Consider the following 14,644-nt stretch of genomic DNA (forward strand, 5'->3'; position numbering starts at 1 on the left):
GCATAGTTTTCTCTGAAGAGCTTTGATTCTCCTGAGAATTTTAATTTTCAGTGTGTCAGGACTTCAAATAATTTGTTGACAGATTAAAATGTGTTTATTTGCCCCCCCCTCGAAATAAATGTTAGAGGGTACACCTCCATTTGTCTATTTAAAATAAAACCTTAATTTTCTGGATAAAGAAAAGTGTCAGATGAAGCAATTAATAGTGAGTAAACCAATTGTTTTCATGATGCATAAGGTAAAACAAAATCACATTTTTTCTTAACACTATTGATTTGGCAGTAGGGCAGCTGTTTTTAATCTCAGTGTGTAGTTACACTTCACTCCTGGTTAAGAAGGTGACATTTTTACATAATTTTCCTTAAGAATAACTGCATTTGTACTTGGCCTTTTGTGATTGTATGAGCTAGTTTCACTGTCAGTCTTTATTATCACTGTTTATTATGAGGACTTTCAAACATATACAGAAGTGAACAGAATAGTATCCAGCTTCAACAGTTATCAACTCCTGGCCAGCATCATCCACACACGCTCACCCCCATGTTATTTTCAAGCAAATCCTAACTGTCATGTCATTTCATCCGTAAGTTTTTCTGTGTATCTCTAAAAAATAAGAATTGCTTTAAACTTGGAAAGCCACAATTCCTTAGTATCATCAGACAGCCAGCCCGTATTCAAATCTCCAGTTATCTCATGACTTTTATGGTTTCTTTAATAGTTTCTTTATTGGAACCGGGATCCAGATAAGGTCCATACCTTGTCATCGGTTGCTGTGTCTTTTAAGATTCCCCCCTCTATTTCTTTTAAGGGGGTAAAAAAGAATTACCCCCTCTATTTCTGTTTTTTGTTTTCCCTGTTTTATTTGTTGAAGCAAGAGCATTTCCATTACTGAGATTTACTGATTGCCTCTTTGCAGTGTAATGTCTTGTGTTTTTCTGTATTTCTTGAAAATTTGTCGTTGGACCTAGACGAGGCTTGGTCGGATTCAGGATGCCTTCCGGGTGGGGTGCCCTCTTCCTCTAGTGGCAGGTGGGCTTGGTTGGCTCACACTGTGATGTTAGGGGCTGTTGGCACTCTGTGCCTAGATCCACTGATTCATTAGGAGGGCGTGTTACTGGGCGGGGTGGGGAGGTGATTTTGTATGTCTTTTGCCCAGTAAGAACTTATATTTTTTTTTAAAGAACTATGGATCTTTTTAGATTTTATATCAGCCTTTGGATTACCAGTTAAAACATTTTTAACTAGCCCCTCAAATCCTCTTTGGAAAACGTTGGGATGTAAATTAATAGCTATAAAAGTAACGAGGAAGAGCAGTCCCATTTTAACATAGGACTTCCTTACAGCCAAGTGTTCACTCAATATTTGAAGGGGAAATTCAACACATTTTATTTTATTCCATTTGACTTTTTTGTTTTGGGGCCCTATAAAACATTCTACTCCTTTTCCCCCTAGCTAATTTTACCTTAGTATCTTTCTTAACCAAAAACTACATAATCTAAAACATTTCAGGGATAGTAAAAATAGACTCTAAGGATGTATGAATTACTAAAGAGGTAATTCTTTTTTCCCCCTTGAAAGCAAGACATCAATATTAACTGTCTTTGTGTTAAATAGGTTCTTGCCTGTTTTGAAGCTGTAATTTGAAGTATTTCTGTAACTGAATTATTTGGCTATTAGGAGAATGAACAGTATGAAAACCACCTGTTAGTTTGTCTTTCCATGGGCCAGGGTAGGAAGAACTTGGGGGTTTGTTTAAAAAACATTTTATTTTTTTAGACCAATTTGTTTAAAGAACACATCTCCACTGCCCTTCAGTGAAGCTAAGAGAAAGAATAATCGGTGATGATTGCTTTTAAAATAACGCCTTTTCCTTTAAAAAATATATATACACATATATTTCTGCAGAACTGTAAATGATTTAATTTGTTAGACTAAATATTGGATATTGGAACTCATGCTGCTACTGGTTTGATTTTAGCACATCTAGGCATGAGGGTGCCACACCAGATTATAAATCCCCCATGTCTGATTCTGGAATCAGATCTGTTTTACAAACTCATAACTCTCAGAAACATAGCTACTGTTAAATTTTGTGAAGCAGATCTCTTCAAAAACTTTCCTGAAACATCATCTGCCTGCCACACCCTAAAATGAAGAGTAAATTCTGTACGTTGCCTTCTGGCTGTTGTGTTTTTCACTGGGGTGCTCACCTCCATCAACCATGGCGTCGGCTTGTGCCCTTGCCAGCTTTCAGTTCACATTTTCAGAATGAGCAAACATTTGTTTTGGATAAGTAGGATGGGTGTGGTCATATCTGTCCTAAGATCAGCTGACACCGAGACCTTGCCCTGCACTGGGCACTGTCCGGCTGTCATCCTGTGAGGTTGATTCTGAGCTCCTCCCCGTTCTGCAGATAAGTGTAGCCACTCGCCAAGGTCACTCACCCAGACAGCGGCAGCCCCAGTGCCCTCTGACTCCAGAGGCCTGATCTTAAGTGCTGCACCAAGCTGCCTTACCCCATGTATCTCCCACTTAGTTTTGCCTTCACAGGTGTTTACTGGGCACCCGCTGTGTAATTACAGAGGGTTGAGAAATGGATCAGACCCATCTTCTGCCCGTGAGGGGCTCTTACAGTAGAAGTAGAGACTGACTTGCAATGCAGATGAACATACATTGTGGTGCCAAAAAGATGGGGCGTGTTGGGCACAGTTTGAAGGGAAGGCCCGTTGAGGAGAACTGGGAGGAGAAGCAGGCACTTGGGTTAGATTTTGGAGGGTGAAGTTTGGCCAGGAGAGCAGAAGGGAGGGGGAATTCATTTCAGGCAGATGGAACAGCTCAGGCAGAGACCTGAAGGTGCGCGGGGGCCAGCGTCTGCTGCTCCCAGGCGGTCTGGTACTACCCTGGAGTGGCTGGCAGCGCTCCTCTGCTGTTCTGAGGATTCGAATTTTACTCTCAAGGCAGTCAGTCACTGCTGAAGGAATTTCAACACAGAACAGTGTGATCACTGCATATTTTCAACAACTCTTTCAATTCCTTATTTTGAAATAATTATGGATTCACAAAAAAGTACAGAAATAGCACAAAGAGGTCCCATACACCCTTCACCCCCCCCCCCCCCGTGGCTGTATATTTGCATGACTACAGTGCAGGATCAGAACCAGGCAGCTAGCACTGCTGCAGTGTTTGTGCAGCCCTGTGTCATTTTATCACACGTGGAGGTGCGTATAACCACCACCATCGCCACCAAGATGCAGAACGGTTTCGTCATCCCAAAGACCTCCTTGTGCCACCCCCTGTAGCCACACCACCTGCCTTGCCCCTCCGCACCATTCATCACCCCTGGCAACCACTTTGACCTTCGGAAATTGGCTTTTATCACTAAAATTTCGCAATACCCTCAAGACCTTCCTAAGTTACCTTGTGTGTCAGCGGTTCGATCACTCTTACTGCTGGGTGGTATGAGTGCGCAGCAGTTTGTCTGCCTTCACCGCTGGGGAGCACCTGGAGCGCCTCCGCTTTGAGCTGAGTGTCTGTGTGCAGGTTTGCACGTGCACGTGCCTCTCTTTCTCATTTGGCGCGTGTGCAGTGGTTTGGAGGTATCAGGAATGGAGGCTGGGAGAACACTCAGCTGCTGGTGTGTCCAAGGAGCCGTGAGAAGGCCTTTACTCAGCACACTGGGCATTGGGGCTGGACACGGGGAGACCTGACAGCCCCAGGCGACTGCAAGGGGCCGATGGGAGGAATCCTTGCTGGATCTTTAGGAGCCAGCTGCGGGCCATGCGATAACCAAATACTAGTTGTTATTCTGTATCATGGTATGTACTGAAGCTTAAGAACCCATGTTGTGAAGGATGACGCTGAGATGCTGTGAGATTCTTGGTTATCCAAGAAAGACTAAATTGTTGTGCTAGGCTATTTTCAATAGAAATTAAAGTAGGAAAAAAGAAGAACAATTTGATTAAAGCTTTCAGTAGCAGGCATTGAAACAAAGAGGGTGATTGTGAAAATCTGCTTTTAAACATAGCAATCAGTTAATTTAAAGATTGCATGCCTTGAGTATTCTGAAGCACTACTTTCCTTAAATGTTTGAGCAGACAGATGACTAAATCTTTTTGTTTTTTATTGAGGTATAGTCTGTTTACAATGTGTCAGTTTCTGCTGTGCAGCACAATTCTTCAGTCATACATGAACATACATATATTCATTTTCATACTCTTTTTCACCATAAGCTACTACAAGATATTGAATATAGTTCCCTGTGCTATAGAATATAAACTTGTTTGTCTATTTTATATGTATTAGTCAGTATCTGCAAATCTCGAACTCCCAGTTTATCCCTTCCCACCCTCCTCCCCCCTGGTAACTGTAAGAGAAACAATTTTTAAAGCATTTCTTACTCTGTGCTCTAAGCAGGTAAGAATGTTCCTCCTGCCCAGTGTTTATTTAGAGAGTGGGTAGATTTTACTCCAGTATCCTAGAGGGGATTCTGCAGGAGTCCCTAGTCTTGACGAAACAGAGATTTTTGATTAGAGCATTTCATTTAACAAGTGTTCATCAAAGCAGCTTGGTAAGTTGAGGGGGCAGCGTGTGTGTACATGAGCCAGATGCCTTCAGCGAAGGCTGGGCCAGTGCCTAACCTCGAGGTGTCCACTCACCACCCTCAGGTCTACAGGAGCAGAGTGTGTCCTCTTAGAGGCTTTCTCAGTGAATCACTGGTGAACATCGGACATTCCCTTCAGTTTATCAAACAGTGTCGTATGAGAGGGAAGACAGGCCCACCCTACTTTAGAGGAGCCCCCAGCCCGAGGGAGGGAGGCAGAGGCAGCCCTGCAGAAGCCGAGTGACCGTGCAGCCAGGTGGGCCCTGCGCAGCGCAGAGGCAGCGTTGGGGGGTGCTGGTCCCACGCTGGGAGCCAGGGTGAGGAGCCAGCACTGGCTGGGGAGGGGGGTTACAGCAGCGTCTGCCGCTTCAGTATGTTGGTAGTATGACTGCATGAAGAAATCTTACACTTCTCGATTTGTAAACTGTCTTCTGAAACTCAGTTGAGGTCCATTTTGTTGAAATACAATCTCGAGAGAGTAGATTTCATTAATAGCGAAATTACATGCTTTCTTGGGTGGCCTTGAGTTTCTTTCTCTTGATCTAATGAAGCCCCAAGCTCGACAGAGGAGGTGGCTTTGACCCCAAGCTCGACAGAGGAGGTGGCTTTGACCCCAAGCCCGACAGAGGAGGTGGCTTTGACCCCAAGCTCAACAGAGGCGGTGGCTTTGACCCCAAGCTCGACAGAGGAGGTGGCTTGGACAGGTTCTCTCTTAGGTGATGTTTTTCTGCCTAGCAAGGGCAACTTATTTTAATTTTAAAATTATTTTAAATCTTGAAGTGAAATTATATTAATTCTTGACCTAATGCTATCATCTACGCCTCAAATGCACAAAAGCTAACCTAGCCCTGTACTGGTCAGGGTGTTGGTTACAGCAGCCATAGCAGAGAGGGCTCCAGATTTGCTCCACAAGGTTGAGATTAATTTGTGCCAATCTCAGTGTGGGCAGGCGGGCCAGAATGGGGGGCAGCTCTGTGCCACAAGGTCATTCACAACTCTGGCTGGTGAGTGACTCTGCCATCTTCAGCATGTGACTTGCATCTCTGGGTTTATGACCACTGATCCCCCAGCAAGCAGCAGGGAGAAAGATAGATGGGAAAGCAAGCAGCTTCCTGTTAAAAAAATATCTGGAAGTAGGATCCATCACTTCTGCTCACATCCCATCAGCCAGAAGTTGGTCACCTGGCCACACCTGAATGTCAGGAAAGCGGCCAGACGTCGTCTCTTGTTGGGCAGCCGCGTGTCCAGCTGGAACAGGATGGCTGCTGCTCCTGAAAGGAAGGGAGGAGCGGATCCTGGAGCAGCCCTGCAGCCTGGGCCCGTCATGCTGTCCTTGGCCACTTCAGGCTTCACCTGCCTACAGCCGAGCTCCCCAGCTCTGCAGCTAACTCCTGTTTGCCTCCGGCTTTCCCCCGCATTTCTCCTCGTCTCCTGCAGGGCAAGTCCCGTCCATGCTTCCTCCAAGCCATGCATTTCCTTCTTTTCCCCACCTGCCACTTCGGTCAGGTCTCCTTGTCTTGAGTCCAACCCGCTCAAATCCATCCCGTCCTCAGCTTCCCGAGTGACCCCTGCAAAAAGCAAGCCCGAGCCTCTCGTGCCTTGACACCTCCACAGCCCTCAGGCCCAGGCCCCAGTGGCTCCGAGTGGCTTCCAGGGCCAGTGCTGATCTGGTCTTGTTTTCTCTGTCCAGTTTTTTCGCCCACTCCCCAGCAACGCCGAATCTCAAATGACCTGTCACCCTCAGAAGGCCCCTCCAGCTCTCTGCACATGCTGCTTCTCTTTCCCGCGTCCCAGCCTCCATCCTGGGGTGTGGGGCTGTGCTTACATCAGGGTCTCTCCTTGAGTGTACCCACAGTGTGTGCTCTCTGTAAGCTCAGAACCTAGAGAGCAGGCAACTGCTGTCTGTTCTGGCAAGGGAACTCGTCCACAGTGGTGCTCAAGAAATGCCTTATGAATGGCCAGCACTGCTGGTACATCACAACATGGCAAAGAAGGCGCCGGTTGTGGTGGCTCCCTGCCTCGCACCGAGTCTGTCTCTGATCCTTTGCACTTGAGCTCCACTGGTCGAGCAGAGCAGTTCACCATGCCTGAGCACAGTCAGCCTGAGCTCTGTGCCTCTGTTCTCCGTCTCTGGCAAAACCGTCCTGGGCAAAGGCCCCCTCCTCCATGAAGCTCTCCTTGTCTTCTGCACCCCTGCTGGTGGGTGGAACCTCCTCTGCCTTTTGCCTTTGTTTACGTCTTGCTTATGGCCTCACCTCTTTGTGACTTACAGCGTAGGTAACAGACTCATTCCTCTCAGTTTCCTCCCAAATAGTGAATGAGGTGCTACTTCAAGACAACTTCCTGGCTGGTCTTGCTACGCCTGCTAAATTAATCACTTCCTTGTACAAAGGCACCCCATAAATGTTGAGCTGAATTGTCTCAGCCTCTTAAAAACTATAAATTCATCTTTAGAAAGGGATATTCATTCAGATGTCAGTAAAATGGAGTGGCATCGTGAGGATATATTAGGTACCATATTATGGGTCAAATCAGCAGAGGTTTACTGAATGTTCACTCTGTCGCAGGGGCCAGGCCCTCCCTGTCCTCCTGTCCTAGGAGTACGAGATGCCACGGTGAGCAAGACAGACCTGCCCTCGCCCTCCTAAAGCTTAGGGTCCACTTCTCACAGCAGCATGGCTTGGCCAACACACTAAGCCTGGGGTCACTCCAGTGTAGCTCGGGGCTGATGCTCCCACCGTGGGTCGTCGTGAGTCACATGTCCGTTTGTCTGGTGCAGTGCTGGCCTCCGGAGGCAACCCCTGGCCAGTGCGTAACGGCTTCCAGTCGCAATGATCCTAAAAGCGGTGCCTTAGCCACTGTCCTGAGAATGGTACAAAAGCATGAAGCAAAGGTCAGTTGGAGAAACTATTCATTGGATTTAAATTCTTCACTCAGGTTTCTTATTAATCAGTTTGTTTCTGTGTTTTATGGAAGTCCTAGACATCACCATGTTGAAATACATACCATCACTCCAGAAAACTCAGCGGGTGGGCAGTAAGGTTTAGGTGTTGGAGCAAGCAGGCGGGGGTTTTCTGGAGCTGCAGAATAAAATTCAAATTCTGTGTTTTTAAACCATATAGAATCTTTACCTATCTGATTTTATTCTTGGCTTTTTCATTAAAAAAAAATGACCAAAATAAAGAGCTTGCTAACTTTGCAATAAACATTGTCAGACGAGAGCCAGGGAGCCAAGGAGAGGTAGCTGCCTGTGTGGGAATCTCAGCCTCTGTCTGAAGCACAGAAAGGCTGCTCTGGGGCTGCCAGTTAATACTCAGGCCTCGTGACTGACATCGTAGTGCCCGTGTCATTGACTGTCGGTTGTGACAGTTCTCTGTCTATGGCTGTCTGTGCTGAAGCCCACTAGTGATGCGGGGAGTGGGCGGCGTGGGCTGGCTCCTCCCGGGCGGGACCACCTCGCATGGCAGGAACACTCTCGTGGGCGTGCACTGCACACACGGGTGTCACCTGGCCTCCAACAGCCTGTTCTTTAACTTCCCACTTTTACAGTCACTTTAGCCTCGGACTTGCTTCCTGGTTCATCACTTTAACCTGAATCTGTGGACTTAGCAGAAGACTGGCCCATTTGTGCTTCTGCGGGAACTGTAGGCACGTTCCTTTTGCAGCACGCCCAGAGTGCCTCCATCTCGGGTTGAGACAGCTCGGCATAGTCTGGTCTCACAGGAAGCAAGCTGATGAGAATCACGTGTTGGCATGGCCTTGCCACAGCTGGTCAAAGTGTGCACAGTCTTTTCTCCAGAGGTTACTTCCTCATCCAGTCCCTTAAAATGTGATCATGCAGGGCCTCAAGGTGCCTTCCTTTCATGGTAGTCTTGTACCATTAAAATGTCTTTGCATTTTTTGTGTGTGTCGCTGAAGTTCAGAACTTGGTCTGAGTATATCAACTTACAGCCACGTTGTCTTAATCAATTTGAAACGCCGTTAAGTGAGCCGTGCATGTGTAATTTCAGTAAGAATGCGTGTTCATCCTGTTTTTCTTTCAAGGAACCTGACGGCAGCACCAGCTCTGGAGAATACCACATGACACTGCATCATGAGTGACAGTAAATGCGATGGTCAGTTTTACAGTGTGCAGGTGGCAGACTCGACTTTCTCTGTCCTCAAGCGCTACCAGCAGTTGAAACCGATTGGGTCTGGAGCCCAAGGGATTGTTTGGTAAGTGTGGTCTGTTTCAATAGCGCGGATTGAGCTTTTGTTGTAATAAAAACTATGTAGAACTGAATCGTCAGGCTTTAGAAACACGGATGATAAAAAGACCCTTTTCTTTGCTATAGGTTTATAAGCTAAATTGAGTCAACCTCTTGCTCTAGGTATATGTAGTCAGGTTTTAGGATACAAACTCAAATTCTTAGAATGCTGCATAAATTTAAATAGGTAGCAGTTTTTCTTTCTTTTTTTTTTGTTTTGTTTTTGTTTTTGTTTTTCTTTTCCATTCCCCCTGTCATTGTGATATTAGAGCAATAGGTATGACAGTGAGTTGTACGGGAAGTTTGGAGCTTTATTCATTTCTTCATCCCGGCCACCTTTCCCCTCCCCCCCTTTTACTCCCGATCACTCCTGTTCATTTCTAGGCGCCGTCTTGGCAGTGCCTTGCCCTTCATTGGCAGGATGAGGCCAGTCAGTGTCATTATCACCCCATGGATAAACCAGGAAGGGATGCTGTATGAGGGGTTGGGCTGGCCGTCTCTTCCTTGGTGTCTCACTGCAACTATGTGTCCAGCCCAGGACGTCAGAACCGTTGGTCTGACTCTGAACCTTAGTCTCTTGCATGGTAAGACAGTCAGCTGCCGCGACATCACCGGCCAGCTAAAGGTAAAGTTTTTCACATGTTTTCTAGACTACAGTTATCAGCACTTCCCAAACTTTTTCTCTCTCAGTTTTCTGGGCAAAACTTTATCTTCTCTTTTTGGTCAATAAAAACAAGATTGTCTTTGCATCTAAAAGAAACTGTGATGAAGCTAAACATCCAATGATTACAGCCTGTAGGCAGAGGGGATTCAAGATAAAAGAGAACCTGGATATTCCAGCAGGCAGTGAGTTTCTGTCTCCATTAGAGACGCTGAGTTTAGAGACTGTATCAGTGCTTAGTCACTGATCTGCCTGTTAAAGAGACTTGTGATCAGGGGAGCTAGCTGTTTTCTTTGGCCCGGGCAGTTGGAGGCCCTGGAGCTACGAGGAGATGGCAGTTCAGAGAGAGTCCCAGAAAAACTAACGAGGGAGGAGGAGCTGTTTGGAAGGAATGCCCAGCTTGCTTCTAAAAGAGTGGTGATCTTAACTTCAGCTGATAGCATGCTGTGTTGGTACTTAAACCCAGTGTGCCAGAAGTTTTAAAGTCAATGTATAGTTCAAATTAGGGTGCTTTGATGTTAATAAAAGTTCTAGACAATAAAACATTCTTTTGATACATAATTCATCTCTTATTTGAAAGTGGGTGGTAATTTGACACAGGTAATTAAGTAAGACTGATATCAAGGACTTTTAATGTAATAACCACATTAAGAGGCTGACTAGAAGTTCATAATTAATTATAAAATGGAAGGCTTTATAAGGGGTAGGCAGTTAAAATTAATGACTTCATTACAACATGGTAAATAACAATAAAATCACATGCTACTTTATAAAATACTGTTTTCAAAGATTAGTTTTGATTCCAGTTTGCATATATGACGTCTCAACTTTGTATTTTAAAGAAATGTTTAATAAGGAAATTATTCACTATGGATGTGTATTTTTCATTAAAAAATTCTAATTTTGAAATGAAACTCCAAATACACCATTATAAGCTGAACCTTCTCTGGTAAAAGTGGTGGTAGAATTATAGGATGGAAAGTTCTGAATTTTTTTAAAAAATTTAAAAACTGAGTGTCCAGAAATAAATCCATACATCTGTGGCCAGTTGACTTTCAAAAAAAAAAAGATGCCAAGATTATTCAATGGAGAAAAACAATCTCTTCAACAAATGGTGCTAGGACACCTGGATCTCCACATGTAAAAGAACGAAGCTGCACTCCTACGTCTCACATCACATATAAAGTCAGCTCAGAATGGATCAGTAACCTAAATATAAGGGCTAAGCCATAAAATTCTTAGAAGAAAACGGGGAGAGCTTTAAGACTTTGGATTCTCAGTAATGACACCGAAGGCATGAGCAACAAAAGAAAAAAATTGGACTTCATCAAAACTGAAACTTTTGTGCCTCAAAGAACACTATCGAGAGAGTGAAAAACAACCTAGAAAATGGGAGAATGTTTGCAGATCATTTATCTGATAAGAGTCCAGTATCCAGAATATAAATAATTACTACAACTCAAGCACAAAAACAAAAACCTAATTAAAAAATAAACAAACAAACAAACAAAAACCAGGCAAAGGACTTGAATGGACATCCCCCCTGAGAAGACTTACGGCCGGCGAGCACAGGGCAAGGTGCCTCGTGTTGGGCATTTGGGAGATACAAGTCAAAGCTGCAGTGCAGTACAACCTCACACCCACTAGGGGGCCATAATCAGCAAAATGGAAAACTACAAATGTTCTCAAGGATGTGAAGAAATAGAGTCCTCATACATTGCTGGTGAGAACGTGAAACGGGGCAGCCACGTATGGAAAACAGTTTGATGGTTCCTCAGGGAGTTAAACCGAGAATTATTACATGGCCCAGTAAGTACTCCTAGATCCACACCCAGGAGAGCTAAAGACAGAAGTTCAAGTGAGGCTTGTGTACATGTGCAGGTGTCCTAGCAGCACTATTCGCAGTAGCTGAGAGGCGGGAACAGCCCCAATGTCCATAAGTAGATGGCTGGACGCACAGATTGTGTCACACACATACGTGGAGTATCAGTCACAGAAAGGAATAAAGCTCTGATGTACGCTGCAAGGTGAATGACTCTCGGAAATACTATACTAAGTGAAAGAAGCCAGACATAAAAGGTGGTATTACTACGTGCGTCCATTTATGTGAAGTATCCAGAGTAGGTGAATCCATAGGGAGAGATGCAGCTTGGTGGTTCAAGGGGGCGAGGGGGAGAGAGGAACGGGGCACGACTGCAAAGTTTTCAACTGCGTTTTGGGGTGATGGGAAATCTTTTGGAATTAAATAGAGTTGGTAATTGCACAATACCGTGAATGTGCTAAATGCCACTGAATCGTTCACTTTAAAATGGTTCATTTTATATTTATGTGAATTTCACCTTAAAATTTTTTTGAAAAAAGTAAACTGAAGGTTACCTTAAGCTAAGGATGTTTGTCATTTTAATGGCAGTTAAACTCTGACACTGTAGTATTGGATATAGTGTTTTCATGTTACATCATGCATTAACATATGTTGTCATTTTCTTGCAGTAACTTGACCTGTATATTGACAGAATCTTAACAGTCCTCACCTAACTCTTAATATTTCTATTTAAATAATTTTATGACAATTTTACTAATGTTTCTAGAAGCGACTTTCACCTCACATACATGTAGGTGCTGAAATTTTAACATCCTAACTTCGCATCTCACAAATCCCCGTTGCCATAGCCTGAATTTTGATTCTAAGGACAGATCAAAAACTGGGTTTTGCTCTTTTCTGCTCAAGAAAGAAGTCATTACTTTGAACTGATTAAGGTAGCTTTTAATGAGCCTCTGCACAGCAGACGGTTTATGATCTTTGATGTAATTATTCACTTCACTTTGTAACCCAAGTCCGCTACTCATGACCAGATCAAAACCTTTTAGTTGGGTTAACTTTCCTGATGCATGAAAAAGAGGTTAGTTAACATGATTCAGATTATTGGTATTATCTTTTAGGAATGTTTGTGCAGTTATGAAAATTATTCTTAGGCTTCTGGGATGTTTTCGTCCAGCTTTTAGAGGAGGTGCCATCCTGAGAGTCAGGCCTAGATGAGATGAGACGTGGTTTCCCTTAGTGCTTTACTGCTGCTTTCTGCCAGGGCCTGCGCCGGCTCCCCTCCGCTGGGGACATGCTCCTCGTGCTCCTTCTGGGCTTGAGACATGGTCCTGTCAACTGCAGCAGTGGTGGTGCCAGCAGTGGTGGCCGTCCTGAACTGACGGTACAGGAGAGGAACTTTCCCTTCGATGCCTCCCCCACATGTCTTGGGGGGATTTTTTTTCCTGCTCTATTTTGAACAGCATCTTGGACGCTGGCATTTTGCTTTAAGGTCGTCAAAAGAAAAGTGGTGGGTTTTGTTTTGTTTTTTTGTACATGATGCAAGAAGAGGGTCTTTTACCTTGTTCTGCTGTTTGGATAGAGCAGGAAACTAAGCATGGTTCCAGTTAGACTCCTTCCTTACTCATCAGTGACGGGAGGGCCTGAGTGTCCCCCCCGTCAAGCTTTAACTTTTAGCTGCCTCATTTCTCCATGGTCCCTTCCCTGCAGATGCGGCAGGTTCTTTCCATGCCCATCCCACGCACATCTCCTGGTTGGAGTCTCCTCTGACCCCTACCCCAGTCTGTCCAGACACCACCCCGGTCTTTCAAGACTTATCTGTGGAAAATCCCCAGATAATCTCAGCTCATGCTTGGAATAGAGTCTCCTCTCTGATTGAACCAAATGCTTGATTGAAGCACCTGCACATGCGTGCACACACACACACACACACACACTCTCTCTCTCCATTACTGTAAGAGAATAAATTTGTGTTTTAAACCAGTAAATCTGTGGTAATTTGTTACAGCAACAGTAGGAAACTAATATAGGGGGCATGTGGGCTTTTACATTTTTGAGAAATAAAATATCATTGTAGCAATACTGCATGGTGTATAAAACTTGTTAAACATCTGTTTAAACTGGAGCTTTGTAACGACACAGGGACAGGTGTGCAGGTAGACCGCAGTGCAGGCACTGATACAGGTGCAGGGTTGAACGGAAGAGCTAGGGTCCAAACAAAATATTCTGACTCCTGATTTTGAGTTGTGTTTACAGTTGTCTTTGATCTGTTTGTTTGTAAGTTTTTGTTGTTCATTGAAACTGTTAGTAAAAATAATTAGGAAGTAAGCTTTAAAATGTTTATCATTTGAAGTATTTATAAATATTAACTAAGTTATACAGTAGAGTTAAATGCAAGATATTGAAGCTCTGTGGGGAAAATGTGTGTACATTTCTTTCATACACAGTTTTTCTTTCTCCTTCTAAAATCTCAAGCTGTTTAACCAAAATTGGTAAAGACTATTTGTTTTATGAAATAGTTCTATGAAATGTTTAACTTTAAAAAAAAATGTATTGAATATTCTATCCGACGGTGCTTAGAAGTGACGATTTACAGCCTTGACAGGAATGGCTGGTGAGGCCCTTACTCCTCTGTGCTTCCTCCGATTCTGCGCAGGTGTGAGTGTTGGTCTGTTCTTACACTGCTTTACCTTCTACGAATGTAAATAAATCATGTCCACAACAAAACTGTGTTGTGATAAAGAAGATACATGGTTCGAGGTGGAGGAAGTTTGTGGTTCAGGAGAACTGAATTCTAAGTCCAGCTCGGATCCTCACAGCAGTTCTTTGTGACCTTGGACAAATGCTTGTGTCTTTGTGGACCTTAATAGTGTCGCCTCTAAAATAAATGGTTTGGAACTTCTAATTTAAGGTGGTAGATCTTAAACACCTAAACGGAGAGACCAGGAGGACAGTAATCAGTGGCTATGAGGACACTTAACAAGTTTCTGAAATGTAAAAAGCAACTGGAAACTTGATGCAGATGAAGCAGAGCAGAGGCAGTGAGAATAAGACGAGACGTTTACAACAAAGAAGACAATGTGTCATTAGGAGAATTCCAGAGAGGTTGTAGAGATGGCAGATACAGAAAACAAAGACGAAACAGGTGGCTAGAAATAGAGGTGTTAATTACAAGTGTGTCTGTGGAACAGCTTTTCCTGTTGGCTCCTCACATTCCCACCCCCACCCCCATGCTCAGCATCTGCCCCTAGAGAGCAAGGAGGTAAATAAAGAATTACTAGGCCAGGGTCCGGGGACGGAGAAGCCTGACAAGAGGA

At 44.3% G+C, this 14,644-nt stretch overlaps 1 protein-coding gene across 5 annotated transcripts in view; it reads left to right on the top strand.

Moving 5' to 3' along the window:
- The window catches only part of MAPK9 (mitogen-activated protein kinase 9), a 46,385-nt gene that overhangs the window by 2,380 nt on the left and 29,361 nt on the right, over positions 1 to 14,644 (top strand). For all 5 annotated transcript variants that reach the window (XM_032464873.1, XM_032464874.1, XM_032464875.1 and 2 more), the window contains exon 2: positions 8,645 to 8,815. In XM_032464873.1, coding sequence (XP_032320764.1) covers positions 8,694 to 8,815 — 122 coding nt within the window. In that variant the 5' untranslated portion in view covers positions 8,645 to 8,693. The remainder of the gene's footprint in view (positions 1 to 8,644; positions 8,816 to 14,644) is intronic.

Source organism: Camelus ferus, chromosome 22, assembly GCF_009834535.1.
Source record: "Camelus ferus isolate YT-003-E chromosome 22, BCGSAC_Cfer_1.0, whole genome shotgun sequence".
NCBI classification, from domain to species: Eukaryota; Metazoa; Chordata; class Mammalia; order Artiodactyla; family Camelidae; genus Camelus; species Camelus ferus.